Here is a 16,940-nt window from a genome sequence, read left to right as displayed (position 1 = left end):
ATTGATAGAAAAGAGCAAAACTATTGCTCCATAGGACGTAGTTGAATCTTGATACTGCAATGAGTAAAAGCAGGTGAAACAAGAGACTCTATGATTCTCTTCTGTATACATATAGAATATGGGGGAGTATCAACTGGTGGGGAGTTGTACGGGAGCTTTGTGGAATACTGGAAAGGTTTGTTTTCATCTGCACTGAGATGACACCTGTGTATACGTGTATACGTGAAAAGTCCTACAGCTGTACACCTAAGGTTTGTGTTCTTTATTATTTTATGTTAGATCTCAATTTAAAATCCAGATAAAAAGTAAATCACAGCACACATCTCATCTGGGGCTTCAGTGTCCATGCGAGGGCCATTTTAACCTAAGGACATCTGCATCTTAGAATTGATGCTTAATGAGACCTCTTATCAAAGCATGCAGTACATTTTATGAAGGTTTTATTCGAAAGTTTAAGAAACTTTGAGAACTAAAAGGGGACGCGCTCCATTAGCTGACAAACCACTTTATGTGGCTCATTCTCTGTACTCTTCTACCAACAGAATATTGCTCTGCGCTTCATCTAGCAGTGTTGGACCTCACAGATTTAATATTCTAAAGACACTCTCATGTTTCCCAAAGCACTGTTAGCCTCTTTGAATTACTTTTGCAGTGATATTAAGGTCTGACTAGCACAACACCTGCAAAAAGGTGTTCCTAGATTTTAGGAGATTTTCATGTGACGTTTACAGATGTACAGTTATTTCCTATGCCATAAAACTTTGGCAATTTCTGTGCCATCATTGGAAGCCTCCTGCTTCTTAGTTGAACTCTTTGTAACAATCATGAATCAATCAGCCATCCCCCAAAGACTTTTTTGAGGTCTTTTCAAACAAAGCAAAGCTCAAAGTCTGGTTGACACAGTACTAATACTATACCTTTTAATACTGTTGCATAGCTCATAGGCCTTGAGAACATTACAAAAAGAAAAATTTCATATTCTTGTGTTTCATTTGCTTTTGTTCATCTAATAGCTATATCTGCAGCATAATAGATCCTACTTCAATTCTTGGCCTTTATTAGGTGCTTTATAAATATTTGTTTATTTTATATTTCTTAAGTAGGCTCTACTCCCAACCTGGGCTCGCACTTATGACCTTGAAATCAACATTTCCAGACTCTACTGACAGAGCCAGGCAGATGCCCCAATATTTGTTGATTTTTATAAGTTAGTGAGTCAGTTAGTGAATAAGCAGGTGGTTGGTTGATTGTATAGTTTAGCACTGATAATTTAACAAAATATTTACTATTCAAAACTTATCAAATTCTTCACATATGTGCCTGGCACTGTGCTGTTTTGTGTGGATTAACTCATTTAACTTTCTCAACAGACCTATGAGGGAAATATGGTTAGAATATCCATTTCATAGATTGAGGACACTGAGGCTTAGGGAAGCAAGGTAATACATTTACCTGAAGCCAGGACTAGCAAACTTCCTCTAGAAAAGACAGATAGTGAATACTTTTTGCTTTGCTGTTCAACTCTCATAGCTAGAAAGTAGCCACAGACAATATGTAAACTAATGGGCTTAGATGTGTTCCAATAAAACTTTATTTATAAAAAGTTAGTGGGTACAATTTTCTCAATGACCATAGTTTGCTGGTACCTGTCACACCTCATCACTGATAGAACTTTGACTTGAACCAAGGCAACGTGACTTTGAAGACCATATAATTAACAAATTAGGAAGAAATTATGATCCATTAAAGTAAAAGGGTAGGAAACTTGCTTTAGCAATCTTCATTAGTGATTATTTTCTTTTATTTACTTGTTTGTTTTGCTTTTTCCTTTCCTTCCAAAGTCTTTCTTTATCACTCACACTGCTTTTCAGTTGTGAATTTGGAAGAAAATAAAACCAAAGCTCTCTTCATTATAATAGTCCCCTGGTCTGTACGCTGTGGATTGTAATACTTGTCATATACAACCTTTCATTCTGTCCCTGCAGGTCCACTCTGGGAGGTGTGCATCATTGTCCACTTTCCCAGAGACATCAAGTCATGGACCTCAGGTCACACAACCAGTACACATCCAGGACTTGAATCAGTCTTTGGACATAAATCCCATATTTCTTATGCTAAAATTTTCTCTTATCTTTTTTTTCTCTCTTATTTCTTTCCCCCTTTTTCACTTCTTTTATAGCTACCTGTTGTTCTTTCCAGAAAGCAAACATTAGTTAGTGTCTGCTCTGTGCCAGTACTCAGGTGGGTGGATCTGGGAATATAAAATCAAATTAAATGAAATATGATCCCTGCCTGCAGGAAGCTATCAGCCTAGTCAGGGAGGCAGGTGTTTAAGCAGATCATAATATGACAGAAGATGCATTACGGGTGGCTCCTGGTGATGCTGGAGGGGATGAAGACCTCTGACTTGCTTAAACCTTGAGAACCTCCCTAGCCTGGATTTCCTCATTGGACCAACCACCTGAGCTGCCCCCTAGGCTTTAGGTACTGACAGGCAGAGATGAGTATCATGGGGGAGGAACTAGAGAATGATGAGTTAGCAGGTACTTGAGATGGGCCAGTGTGGATGGAATGGTTGGGGAAAGCCTCTAGTAGCTGAAGTTTGAAGAGTGAAATCTCTCCCTGCAAGGATCTGATTGAGGAATATTCTAGACAGAGGGAACAAGGCCAGGGCCAAAGTGAAAAGGCCCAGGAGTATCTGGAGAGGAAGGCGGAGGGAAGCCAATTCAGCTAGACTGGAATGAACTATGGGAATCATGGCAATAGAATCTGCAGAGGGCCTTGGCCCAGATCCTGGAGAGCTGCTAAGCAGGCACGTGTTGTGATTAGATTTACTATTTAAAGGCCTACTCTAACTCAGTGGTTCTCACTGTCAGAATCACGCAGGAAGCTGTCAAACATTCAGATGCCCAGATCACATCTTAGGTCAATCAGAACAGTGTTTCATCATTGTTGTTTGTTTTTCTTTTTGTTTTAAAGCTGATTAAAGGTGGTGCCAGTACTTGGAGGGCACAGTAGAGAACGTAGGGAAGCCAGTTAGATAAAGCTGTTGGAGGTCATTTAGGTTCAGAGTGATGGTGGGCTAGGCAGCAGAATGGAGGAGCTGGAGAGAGATGGTATGTAGATTAGGATTTGAGGTATGTTTAGGATATAGAATCTCCTGCACTTGCTGATACATCATACATGGTATGGAGAGAAAATAATTCCCTGGTTGGGTGAAAAATAATTCCTGGTCTACTGGGTGGAAAGATGTTACCACGTTACTGAAATGAAAGATTGACATAGAGGTGGGGGAGCTTATGCTTGGTTGGATTTAGCTTGTAACCCTGATACTATTGGTCTGTCTGTAATCAGAAGTAATTGTATGTATATCTTTATGTGTGTTTGTATAAACCTGGCTGGGTACCAGCAGGGCAGGCCTGCCTGCCCTTTTGGGGAAAGGATAGCTATGGCTAGTTTTTAAACAATCCTGGGTGTGTTAGGCACTGTGCTGAACATTCATTTAATTCTCTTAATAGAGGCACCTGGGTGGCTCAGCAGTTTAGTTCCGCCTTCAGCCCAGGGCGTGATCCTGGAGTCCTGGGATCGAGTCCCGCATCAGGCTCCCTGCTTGTGTCTCTGCCTCTCTCTCTCTCTCTGTGTGTGTGTCTCTCATGAACAAATAAATAAAATCTTAAAAAAAATAATTCTCTTAATAATGCTGTGGGATTAGAGGGCAGTAATCACGTTTTAACAGATGAGGAAACTGAGGTACAGTGAGATTGTAATTAACTTGTTTAAAAGATTTTATTTATTTATTCATGAGACACAGAGAGAGATAGAGAGAGACAGAGACAGAGACAGAGACAGAGACAGAGACAGAGACAGGCAGAGGGAGAAATAGGCTCCATGCAGGGAGACTGATGCGGGACTGGATCCTGGGTTTCCAGGATCACGCCCTGGGCCAAAGGCAGTGCTAAACCCCTGAGCCACCCGGGCTGCCCTGTAATTAACTTTAACATGATCACCAACTGTCAAGTGGAAGAGGAGGATTTCGAACCTGGGTCTAGCAACCTGGTTTCAAAAACTCTGCTTAACCCCTACAGTAGTCTTATACTCGCAAGTTTCAAATGAGTTCATCACAGGAGATGCATGCTCATTGGTTTCCAAGAAGCAACTTATTCCCAGGTCATTTACCAGTGGCAGTTTTCACAAAATAAACCTCTTCCTGGTTAAATATTACCTATACCTCCCCTACTGGGGCCATTGTTTTCAAGTGAGCTGCTGAGGAATTGGAAGATCCTGGGCACTGTTGCCTAAATAAGTAGACTACATGCTCTATGAAGAAATCATATTATTTTCTCAAAGGAGAGAAAGTTGGCCCAGTGAGACAATGATTGCTGGGAACAAACTTTCTGGCTTTCCATTTTGTTCTGCTACAAATAACACGTTCTATCAATCAAGGCCTGCTGGGAAAGATTTTGTCTTTCCTCATTGCAATTTAATTTTATCCTCTGTTGAACTCAGGTGCATTTTCAATACAAAGCTGAAGTGTTCAGTTAGCATTAATCTGTGTCCTACTTGAGGTCGGGCTGGCCCTTGTGTAGACTATTATGTACTTGAAAGGAGTTTTGCTAATTGGTAGATTTGAAGACATTTGTACACTTAAATAATTTTTTGTATCCCCCAAAACAATGCTTAATGAAGGCTCTTAAATCAGATGCTCCAACTTTAATGACAGTACTCTGAAGGCAGTTTTCACTGCTTTGTTGAGGGATGCAATGGGATGTTTAGATGAGTTAACAGATTGATTTCAGAGGACAGTGACAGCATAAAGTCCCCCTTACAGTATCAGGCACCAGAGCTTTCACATAAGTGTGTGGTTTGGAATAGGGAATGCCCCATGAGGTATTGCTTAGGAAAAGTGGATTGATACTTCATCAGTCTTCAGAGGCTACCCTGGGGGAGCAATCATTCAGTGCTCTAAAGGAGGCACAGAGTAGAAATACCCCTTCCAAAAGGAAAAACCAAAAACAAAAGGTATGGAGTATAATTAGTCTCCACTTAGCCTGGTTGCTGTGAATCAGAAACAGCAGCAGCTGCTCACACCAGTGCATTTTGCTGTGCACCTTGCTCAGGGACATCTTTCTTCGAGAAGCCTCAGGTTTGGTGCTACAATTTGTCAGTTTCCTATGGTTGTTCAAACATAAAAGCTACTGAAAACGCTTTATCCCAGAATTGATGGTGGATGTCTGTTTGCTCCATTTGGGATTTGCTCACTATTTTTACCAAATTTTCCTGTTGGAACTTGGATTTGAAGCATATTGCTTCCTCTCAAACCCTAGAATCTGTGATGTCACATAGCAGTTTAGATCTGTGAGAGGCAAGACCTTATTTAGAGGGATGGGACCTGCCTTGAATAGCTGATGCACCAGTGTAAGGAAAATGGTGTCATATGGATTCTTTAGGGAGGCCAGTACCCTCATCTCCCTGTGGGAACAAGTGCTAGACTGGCAGATCTGTGAAGAGGAGGTCTGTGATTTGTTCAGTGCCATATCGCAGGACCCAGTTCTCGGCACGTGGTTATCTGTTGCTGAGTAACAGGTTACCACAGGCTTTTGAGCTGCTAAAACCACAGACATTTATTGTTTCAGTTTCTGTGGGCTCCTGGCTTCATGGTTTCTCACTGGGCTGCAATAAAAAGTATCAGCGTTGAGGTCTTATCTGAAAAAGTATCAGCGTTGAGGTCTTATCTGAAAAAGTATCAGTGTTGAGGTCTTATCTGAAAGTTCAACTGGAGAAGGATTCGTTTCCTCAAGGACTGTTTAACTGAGGGCCTCAGTTTCCCCCTGGCTGCTGACCAGGGACCACCTGAGCCCCTCACCATATGGGATTCCTTATCATGGCCATTTACTTCACCAAAGCATCATACCAAGTAAACAATAGTGAGAGTGTGCTAGCAAGATGGAGGTTAGAATCTCTTTTAACCTAACCATCGAAAGCATGTCTCTTTGGCTCTGCTACATTCTACTTGTTAAAAGGAAGCCACTAGATCCAGCCCATCCTCAAAGGGAGGAGATTACACAGGAGCCTAAAAACCTGGAGTTGGGGCTGACGGAGGGCCGTCTTACCGTGTCAGTCTAGCACAGCATGTAGTTGGCACACAGGACATATTTGTTGAATATGTGAGCGTAAGATCTGGGTTCTTGCCATTTAGGCCAAAGGCCTCATTCCATTTTTCCCCCATCACCTCTTTATACAACTATAAGATGAGCAAGGTCATTTTAATATTTTATATATAATACCTACATGGTATTTACAGAGTCTTCCCCATCCCTCATAACGCTGTCTGCATGCTTCTAGTCTTTCCAATGTGATGACCTTACCTACTTCTAAGGAGGACTGTTTTCAAGAGAAGGATCAACCTGGTGACCCCTTTGATCCGATATGCCTCATCTTTTGTATTTTTCTTGCTGCACACATGGTAGGGATTTAAAGCCGTCCCCACACAGTGCTCTCTGGATTCGGAGCCTTTTGTAAATGGAGTGCCCCGAGCAGCTTTTTGCTTCTGGGGAATGAGAAAGCAAGGGTGAGAGTTCACGTGTAATGTGTTTTGGTTGAAGCCACTTGCTCCCTGTGGAAGCAGTCAGCTCTGCTTTCTCCCCCAAGACTTTGATATTGTTGGGGCTTTTCAGTGCGTGGCAGGATTATTAACAAGAGAAAGGCAGAGTTGTCCAGCACTGCCACAGTGAATCGAGAGAAACTTACAAACGAGTCACTGAACCTGAAATAAGCTTCTCTTGCCCCAGGCTTCCCCAGATTGCATGTCCTTTTTTTTTTTTTTTTTTTTTTTTCTTAAATTCAAAAATCATAGCAGTATCTGTGTGAAATGGCTTGCACGATAGCCTTAGACTCTCGATCATACTTTGCTGGGTTGGAATTTCTTTTTTGCCTCTTTCCAGTTCAAGAGCAACCTTTACTTTGAGAAGTCTGGCAGGGGTGGGACAGGCAGGTTCTGGGTCTCTGTTTGGAACTGCTGTAAAGGCTTCCCCACTACCTTCTTGGCTCTGAAACACAATACATTAAAAAGACAAAGAAGGACAAAAATCACCATGTGGAAGTTCCATTTGTCAGGTGCCCAGCCTGCCCATTTTCTCTCTCTCTCTCTCCTGCCTTGGCTTTGAAATTGAGTTTTTGAGTGAGTCCAAAGCCAGAGGAAATGGCATTGTATACTCAGTCCGGGACAGTTTGATCCTCGTGAAAAGGAGAAATCGCCTGTATTGACAATAGGCAAGTCTGCTGCTGGCAAGATCCGCAGTTGTGCAGATTTGCTACTGGGCCTTGCTGTCACCCTGCTGGGTTGGTTTTTCCAGTAATAGACTCCTCCAAGCCAAGTCTGACAATTAAGTGGTAAATACTCTGGTGAGCAGGAGTGGTGGGAGCAGAGGGATAGAGAAGGTCAATTTAAGTAGACCAAGAGCATTAAATTCATTACTTCCTTGGCCTTCCCTGGCCACACATCTCCATTCTGTGGAGATGAATAACTTGCGAATTGACTGGTTTCCACTAATATTATGAATTAACAGTAAGTAAGCTGTGACAGTGCTCCAGCTCCATTTAAAGGGAGGAGGGGAGGGTGAATCCTATTAGCATTTCTAATTGTGTTGCCTTTTCATATTAATCCCTTCCCATGGCTGAGGAATTAGTAGTTTTCTCATCTGTTGATGGAAACCAGTCCCAAGAGGATGTCCTGTCAAGTGCCGGAAAATAGATGATGATATGGGGCCATCCCCTCCATACCCCCACCCCTGCGCCAATAGAAGCTCCTGCCTCTCTTGTGAGATGCATCTGTGATGTTCTGCATATCTATGAGATTAGGCTGAAAGTACAATTCTGGAAATCTGTTGTTCAAAGTTAAACCAAGCCTTCTGGCCAGGAGTCCACACTTGGTGACTTGCCTTTAGCTGGCTGGGAGACTAAAGTCCTTCCTTCCATGAAAAGCCCTATAGCTTCAGAGAGCGCCTTTTCCCTTTACCATGCCTCTTTCTGGATGACTTTATTCCATGGCAGTTTGGGATGCTAAATGCACCAAGGCCTCTGATTCTGCCTTTTGTAATCCCATCGCAGCAGTGATAGTCAGGAGAGAATAGAAAACATCCTTGGGATGTCAACAGGGGGAAAAAAAAAAAAGAAATTTCTCCCATCAGAAACTTAGGCTATAGGCTATACATGAAGAAAAGCCGTATCTATGAGTATTTAAAAGAAAGTCAGGAGAAGTATTTTCAATATGGATCAGTGGATTAGTGTTTTGATGCTATGTTTGTCTCAATGAACATAGACATGTTTCCTAAATTATTGACCAGTGTTTAATTTATTATAAAGAAATCTGGTCTGTGTTCTGTCACTGGGTCAGGCCTATCTGAAATGTAGTTTGTGAAAGTAGCCAAGTTAGGAATGGTTTGAGCCAGGAAGTTCTTGATAGCAACTTGAATCAAAATGCGGTGAGTGGTGACCAAGGTGTTGAAGTCAGAATGAAAGAAGCTACGGCATCCTTGCTACATGGCTCTTTAGGTAAGAGGAGAAAGAAGAGAATTAGATCTGAAATCAGATCTCATGAGAAGTACCTGCCCTTGTCCTGATCAGACACTGTAGGTTCTGAGGACACAGCCGCTATCCCTCAGAGTGGATGGATCATCACCTCTGCAGTTCAGGAAGGCCATGTGGAGACTCTGGTCCTGCTGTTTGTCACTTTCCTTCGCAGGCATGGTTTAATGGTGGAGCCATTCGTTCCCAGCAGGCATAAATCCTTTTTCCCACAAGACGATATTGGCTGGATGTGACATTTATAGGACTAAAGGAGCAGCTGGTGATGTCGGATTCAAGGCAAGTAGGTTGTCTTGGCCATCCTAGTTAGCAGATGGCCAGGACTTGATAGATTGAAGATTATCAGGATCCAAGTCAAGGGCCAAATGGCACAGTGGATTGGAAAAGTAGATGGCAGCAGACATCTGCAACACAGGCACATGCAGGCTGCTGGGGCCTCTGTGTTTCCGCTTCATCTTCTTTCCAGCAGGAAAGACCATAGGTCCTTCTGAGGGCCAGGATTCCAGACACATCTCTAGAGATTATCCACAATGTGGTTATGAATCTGATAGTTGTTGGTTCAGTCCTTAGCATGGTCTATTTTTTGGAAAGAGAATTTTATGAAGATTAGATTTCATCAGGCATTTCTATGAATTTGGCCTTTTGCCCAAACCTACATGTCATGGTTTCCTGTATTGCTAATGTCTCTGTGTAGTTTGTTATATCTAAAGACATCTTAAAGGCTTTAATTCAGAGCCCTCTGTCGCTGGCATGCTGTCCTTTTGAAGATGACTAATGCTGTGAAAGCTGTTCCAAAATGGAAGGGCCAGGAGCTAAGTTTTGCTGTAAGAGCACAAACCGCAGGGGAAGGGGGGTCCATTTCTTCGAGGCCATTTTAAGCTCATTTGTGCAATTGCCACCTTCTCAGTATTACTGCATAACTCCTTTGATCTCAGAGTGGAAGGTGGCAAATTTCAAGAGCCAGGAAAACTCCTCATGTGGCTTTAAAAGGAGCAGCGTATTATGAAATTGAGTGGATGTCAAATAAAACATAAATTTGGATTTTTTGAAATGTGAGCTTGAGTAGGTATTACTTTTAGAGCCAAGCACATTGAGAAGTTCAGGGATGAAATTGCTGTTGTTCGACATTCATTTAAATTTGAGTGTTTGGGTCAGGTTCCATCCCCCTTGAATGTTGCATTTGTACTCAGCATTACACTCCAAGCTTTACCCATGTAATCTTCAGGACAGCGTTATGAAATTGTATCCCCATTTTACAGATGAGGACACTGAAAGGCTAAGGGTTCAGCCCTGACTCAAAATTTTATTTTCCCCCCACCCCTTGGCCTCCTACCCTGGATGGAGACCAGAATGTAAATACCGGTTGCTCAAACAGCCTTCTTCACTGTAGGCATATTTCAGAGCTGTCCAAATTGCTTAGCTTATGCTCATGAATTTTTTTTTAAGTGGCAAATTGATTGAAACAGTAAATGGAAGGGATTATTTCAGTTAGTGTTGTGCCTTTACTGGAACAAACCCACTTATTAGCATGCTATTTGGATTCCCACCCTGAATTTTGGAATCAAGACACAGACTGGAGAGTAAGCTTAGTATTATTAGTAAGCTACTTAGACCAGCCAATAATCTTCGTATTTTCTCCCTTTCTCCTGATCCATCTTCTCAACCCCAGTCATGGGGCTGTGAACCTACAGCAACAGGGGCTGTGGAGGTGAATGGGCACCATAGAAGGGTTTTCATTTATGAGGTTGCTTAGAGCCTGGGGTCAGGCTCTTGAGCTTGAATGAGTAATCAGACACAGAGATACTGTAGCCAGAAGGGGTCAGAAAGTAAACCTGGATTACGTTGCTTGGTTGTTTTCCTCTAACATGAGCTACAAATGTCATTGGTGGGTGTAAGTCATGGGGAACATTTTCTTTGGCCTTTCTCATCATCAAGTAAGACTGAATGTATTAGAGCACCCCCCCTGACTACAAAACATCCCCCTGCATGTAGTTGGGATTGAAAATCAAAATATCCATGAAATGTGGCCATGGTAGAGATGGGGTAACAGAGTTTTGGGGAAGCACATGAGTTGATTTGGTTGGCGACAAATACTGTTTCTTGGTATGTGGAATCTCACTGAGAATCATTTATGACAGATCATACATCAGTGAAGTGGATTGGTTAAGAAAATTATTGCTATTGTAGTTTGTCTCCAGTCTTCCACTTCTACACACACTCATAAAAACTCAAACAGTTACATTTTATGCTGTAACAAATGATCCAAATTAATTAAAACAACAATTATTTTATTGCTTTTATGATTCTGTAGGTTAGCTGCTCAGCTCTGGTTGGTACCAGTTCAGGTGGTGTCTGCAGACTTTAGGTAGCTCATCTGAGGCTGGTGGTCTAGAATGACTTCAGCTGGTGGTCTCAGGATTTCAAAGAATAACAAGAGAGGATAAACCTGGCAGGCAAGCTCTACATAAGCTGCACCCTACATCATGTTCACTAATGGCCCATTGGCCAAAGCAAGTCACGTGCTCAAGCCCAGCTTCCAAGAGGGAAGACTTTGATATATACTCTTGATGGGAGGAGTGGCCACTTCAGATCTCAAAGATGTATATGGTGGAGATGGCAGGAGTTTGTGATCCTTTTGCCATTTCCCGTAGATGTTAGAGTAACTGCAGGTAGTTGAATTGGCATAAACTTCTCTATCAGACTGAATTGGGAAAACGAAGACCACATTTTGGTCTATAAATTCAGTTTGATATGGGATATTTCTTTCAGCTCTAATTTTATTCTTTGACTTTTGAAATTTGGCCACATTTACTGGTAGACTCACTTATCCTGCATTCTTGAGTTGTGATTCCATTTATGACCATGTTTTGAATGTGTTAATAAGTATTTGCTATGGTGTAAATATAAATTCTTCATTTTGGTGTATTTTTTGTGAATGTTTGCCTTTTAAGAATGTTCTGTGCTCAACCAGTATGTAAAAGCCCTGGCTAGACCTTCCTGTCAGACAATTTGGAGGTACACTAATGCCAACTCCCAGAATTCCACTTTTGTGATTGGATACACACACGGTTCTTATTCACCGATCCTTTTTTAAGTACCTGTAGTGTTTATAATTTAGTACCAAATTCCACCTCACTTTATTAGTCTGTAAACATAACACCATACATAATGGCATCTGTGTTTGAATTTAGTCATGAGTCAGGACTCCAGACATTAATAGGTAATCATTGTTAACTCATAGAGCATGTAACCTGAATTTCTCAACCTCAGCTTCTGTCCCTTTGATACCTTGAGCCAGATAATTTCTTGCTGTGGGGGGCTATTCTGAACATTGTTAAATTTTTAACAGCAGCCTTGCCTCTACCCATGTGATGCTAGTAGCCCCTCCCCCTTCAACTCTACTTTTGAAAACCAACAATATCTGCAGATACGGCCCAATGTCCTTGGGGTGGGGTAGAGGAGATAGGTAAAATCTGCCTCCTCTTAAGAACCACTACTCTAACTTAGAGATGCTAAAGCAGAAAAGCAGAAGAAATATGTCAAGTATGGGTATTGTCTGAGGAGCAGCAGCTCAATGGACGGTTTGCAAGGGGGGAAGGAAGTGGAAAATTTTCAGTTATCTTAAAATTTTGACCTAAGATGGCCCTAAAATAACTAGGGACATTAAGTTGGGTCTTGCTACACACTGAAAGATTCACCAACATCTCAACTTCATTATGTTAGTAGTGGATTAAATTAAATATCATCCCTGAAAAAAATTTCAGGAGATATGCTGACCACAGAGAATGGATTTTGAAAAACTATTTGGGAAAAGTTAACCATCCATAAATGTAGAGAAAATTATATCATGATCCACTTAATACTCATAATTTAAAGTCACAAATGATTGAATGCCAGTCTTGTTGCATCATTCTATGCCTTGCTCACTTTCTGAATGGCTATCCACTCCTGGATTATTTTGGAGTGAAATCTAGGCACTATTTCATTTCATTTGTAAGTATGTCAGTATGTATCTAAAAGAAAGTACCTCAAAACCAAAATTACAGTATGCGGGTGGAATTGTCACCTTCTAGAGAGGGCAAGAATGAGGATTTGTGCTGTGTAATATCAGAAAGTTAGGGAAAGATTGGGTAAGAAGCTTGACTTTTGGGGGAATTAAAAACCCCAGAGGGAAATCAAGTTGGGAGACACTGGCTCTTTAAGTCCTGCTCCTGTCCTGTTCTCTCCTGCTTTGAGTCTTAGAAATCCCTCTTACAGTATGTGGTAAAGCACAGGAGACTGGATCCTTAGGAGAGAAGGCTGGCAGGGCACAGATCCATTTTCTAAAAAGGAGAGAAGAAAAAAAACACATCACAAGAAGGTATTGAAATATTCAGTCAATGATGGATTACTCTTTGATGACTTTCAATGACTTCTTAGGAGATCCGGGTGTACTTATAATAAAACAAAAGGAAAAGGAAAGTCTTATAGTTGCTTTTTAAGATTTTCCTGGGACTATGGTATTTCCCTCTTGTTCTGATGTATTCTGAGAAGTTTCTTTCTTTTGATTTAGACTTCCTCACTTGATTTTATGATGTCATAAATCTTTTGTGTTGGTGAGAGCCATGGTCTGTGTAAGGTCTATGCAGCCTGCTAGATAACATCTATTTCCCCCCCTTCTCTTCAGAAGATTAAACTGAGGCTGTTGTGTCTGATGCCAGAATAGATTTAACCAATCATGTTTCCTTTACATGTAGGTCAGTCCAAGGGACAATTCTGCACTGGATCCTATTATCCATGGGTTGAAGGGCGTCGTACATCATGGTAAGTAAGCCACATACGTTTCTCTTTGTTGGTATGTGAAGAGCTAAGGTCTCCACCTAAAGGAATTGGGTTATCTGGCAGAGGACAGAGGGTGACCCCCATTCCTCATCCACTGATGTTGAAGGGCATTAGAGCCATTATTTGATGGGTAAAGAGCATGCCCATTTATTACCTGCAAATGGATCTGAGTTAACAGTAAGCAATTTGTTTCTCTTCAGGTACCACTTTGAATGCATATGTTATAAATCAAAGCACCCTAAGATATACCATTGGTATGCGCTGAACCTGCCACTGTCTCAGGTCTCTCTTAAAAATATTCCTCTTTCAAGTATCTCTGCTTTAATAAATTTCTTGATTTGCCTCTCAGATTTAGGGGAAAAAAATTTAAGTAGCTGTGACAAGTCATTAAACTTTGCTGCATGTGAGGAAGCATCATCAGCTACTAGCATGGAAAAAGCTAGACCATGTTCTGTGTAGCAGACGTCTTATCCTCGGGCATAAAACTGGGAGAGAAAGTAAGATAAATGGGTTCTGTCTTTCCCAACTGGTTTTTATTGGAGGAATTTCCCTGCAACTTTATTATCGGCGATGCATCATTACCTATGACATCAGAATCCTCTAATTTCAAAAGTACCCTTGTTGCAGGAAGGTATGGAATCTTAGAGGTAATGTAATGATTTGCAAAGTTTTAATAATCTAATTAGAATTCCAAAGACATTGACAGAAATAGCATTAGTTACCATAATAAATCTCCCCTTCATCTCCACAGCTGTGATAAAACATCTTCACACCTTTCTGGGAGGATTGTCTTTCGACATTAGCCAACTCTGTAGAGCTTAACAGACATCTTGCCCCATTTCTCTCAGGGAAACTAAAACCAGTTGTCAGCATGCAGTTGAGGCAAGTAGGATTTGGGATTAACTGTGCTGCTCTTAGAGCCATTCAGTCATGCAGCAGGTAACAAAAATAAACCTAGTAAAAGTAGGAAAATAGTGTAGCTGAAAGCAGTCGCATAGAAGTTGTGGTGGGAAGAGTCCATGACTTCTCAATTTCAGTTTGTGTCTCTAAAGCAAAGCCCTCACACGCAACTGGGAAGCAGGTTGTGTGGCAGTTCCCATAGGGAACAGAGCACCTTGGTCAAAACTGTTTCTGCCTGCACATTTGTGCTTTGATTTTGGTATGGTGGTGGTGGTGGTTTGGGGCAATAGGAGTATTTGCCTGTACTCCAGGCAGCCTAAAAGTGCAAGGAAAGCTGGTATTTGGGCAGCATGCTGTGCATTCTTTCCCAAAAGATCCCCTTTGTTACTCAGTTAATCAAACTCCTCCCAGAAATTCCAGTTCATAGGGTAGACTGAGTTTGGGGTTTGAAATGGAGTAAGTGATGAACAGATCTTCCTCCCCCCTGACTTTTCTTCCTGTTTTAAAACAAAACCATCATGGAGAGTTCTAGAATCTTCAAAACAGGTACCTCTCTATTCTTTGGTCAGAGAGGACCAGCAATGGCATTTGAATAGATCTGTGTGCTTACTTCCACAATGATAATTGAAGGAGATTCCATATGTTAAAGATAAGCAGAGGCTTCTGTTAGCTCCCAGATCCCCAAATCTCTGTAAACTCACTGTGTAGTCATCATTTGGTTCAAGAGCTCTGTGCTGGCATAATCATGTTATCCTTGTTCATTATCCACAATTACCCTCCAAGAGGCTGTTACATGTACTCTCTTCTATGTTTACCTGGCACTGGGAGGGTGACAGAGATGCCTGGGATGTGGTTTCAACACTCCTTCCTAATGCAGAAGTCAGAGGAGACCTACTAGAAATAATTCCCTGCAAAAGGGAGTTTAATTATTTATACAGCAAAAGTATGGTGTGCCCACTGTGTGTGAATAAGAGACACACAGGGAGGTGTCTGGAAGGAAGGTGAGGTGAGGTGAGGTGCCGCCTCTCATTTCCTTTAGCCTGCCCAGTGGGCTATCCCTCACAGCTTTTGCATTTGCTGTTTCTGCTTCCTCTGTCCGGAAAGTTCTTGCCTTAGCTCATTACAAGGGTGTCTCCCTTTATTATTTCAGGTTTCAGTTCAAATCCGTGCCTCTTCAGAAAGTTCTTTCTTAACTGTCCTATCAAATGCCCCAGCTGCTCCCCATGCCCATGGCTCCATCACATCATCCTAGATTCCTTTCTTCGAACCACTTAAAAGTGTCTGAAATAACTTTGTGTTTTATTTACTCACTTTTTACCTACTGAACTGTCAGCTTTGTGGGGCCAAGACCCCCTGCGTGTATGTCAAATCACAGATGCCCAGTAAATGTTAGCCAAGTCAATGAGTCAAATAAACCCACAAATAAGTGAAGATATCAAAATATAGAACTGGGAGAAGAGGAGGAGAAACCAAAGGCCACTTGAGTTTTGCTTTGACTGGAAAGAGAAAGGAGTAAGAGAACATCTTGGAAACCTGTCTATGCCCTCCGGTCTCGGGCTGTTGCCGACTTCCATTGTGATAACACTCATCTCTTTTGTCGTTCTTCCAACAGAGAATGAACATCTGAAATGGCTAAAACAACTTTTGTTGGCATTAGAAGCGTTTTCAGTTGAAGGTCCTGTAAGGGATTTGAATGATCTGTTAATTTGATGGGACATAAATAATCTTGCCCTTCACAGAATCTGTGGCTTGGAAATGATGATAGAAATGTGTAAAAAGGAAAAATCAATATGAATTTCTGTTACAGTTCAGAATTGGTTTTATTTCTTCAGCTCTGGGAGTCGTATCCTAGAATATTAATTCCTCATTAAGTGAGTTTGGTTTTTTTTTTTTTTTTAATAGGAAGAATCTTCTATGTTCTTTCAACTGAAATGACGATGAGAAATCTGGTCATCCCCACCAGTGGTACTTGACATTTGTTCAACAGGGGCCTCTGGGAGGCAGACAGCAAGGTGGGGTTTTCAGTGCAGGCAAATTTATTGACAGGGAGTGATAAAGAGAGGAAGCAGGGCCACATGGGGAGAGTGTTGGGACTACAGTCCAGCTCTGGTATCTCTGAAGTGGGGAGGGAATCTAGGAGGACTGGCTGAAGGCAGCTCTCATAAAGTCTTGACCAGGCCACTGATGCACCTCAGAGCCAAGCCTGTCTGTGAGAGGTGTCCTGTGTTAGATTCCCCTGACATGCAGAGTCACCAGCTAGCACATCCTATCTTGACCGGCCTCCAAGAGAACACTGTGGTCAAATCCTGAAGGTATAGCCTCTGTAGGCTGGAGCTAACAAGGCTCCTCATGGCAGTGTGTCTCTGGAAGGAAGATCTTAGGCATGTACCTCCCTCGGCTGGCATGGAAGTTCACATCTTCCTTCCTGATCCCATTTCCAAAGAGGTCTTTACTTGGTCCTCTCGCTTTTAAAATACTCAGAGGTTCTTAGAAGCAGTGCTTATTCTTCTCCTGCATAAGTACCTAATCCCAATGTACCACGAAGCTAGGCAGAGAGGGCACAGCCGACCTAGGCTTACCCTCCTTGCATTTATCAAGTCTCAGAGCGGGGAACATACAGTTAAGCATTGTCATTG

At 41.9% G+C, this 16,940-nt stretch overlaps 1 protein-coding gene across 5 annotated transcripts in view; it reads left to right on the top strand.

Moving 5' to 3' along the window:
* PTPRG (protein tyrosine phosphatase receptor type G) overlaps positions 1-16,940 on the top strand; it is a 701,447-nt gene that overhangs the window by 521,771 nt on the left and 162,736 nt on the right. For all 5 annotated transcript variants that reach the window (XM_072720551.1, XM_072720550.1, XM_072720548.1 and 2 more), the window contains exon 6: positions 13,320-13,386. In XM_072720551.1, coding sequence (XP_072576652.1) covers positions 13,320-13,386 — 67 coding nt within the window. The remainder of the gene's footprint in view (positions 1-13,319; positions 13,387-16,940) is intronic.

The sequence above is a fragment of the Vulpes vulpes genome, chromosome 9 (genome assembly GCF_048418805.1).
Source record: "Vulpes vulpes isolate BD-2025 chromosome 9, VulVul3, whole genome shotgun sequence".
NCBI classification, from domain to species: domain Eukaryota; kingdom Metazoa; phylum Chordata; class Mammalia; order Carnivora; family Canidae; genus Vulpes; species Vulpes vulpes.
Note: the sequence above shows the minus strand (reverse complement) of the source record. Positions and strands in the feature narration are given on the sequence as shown.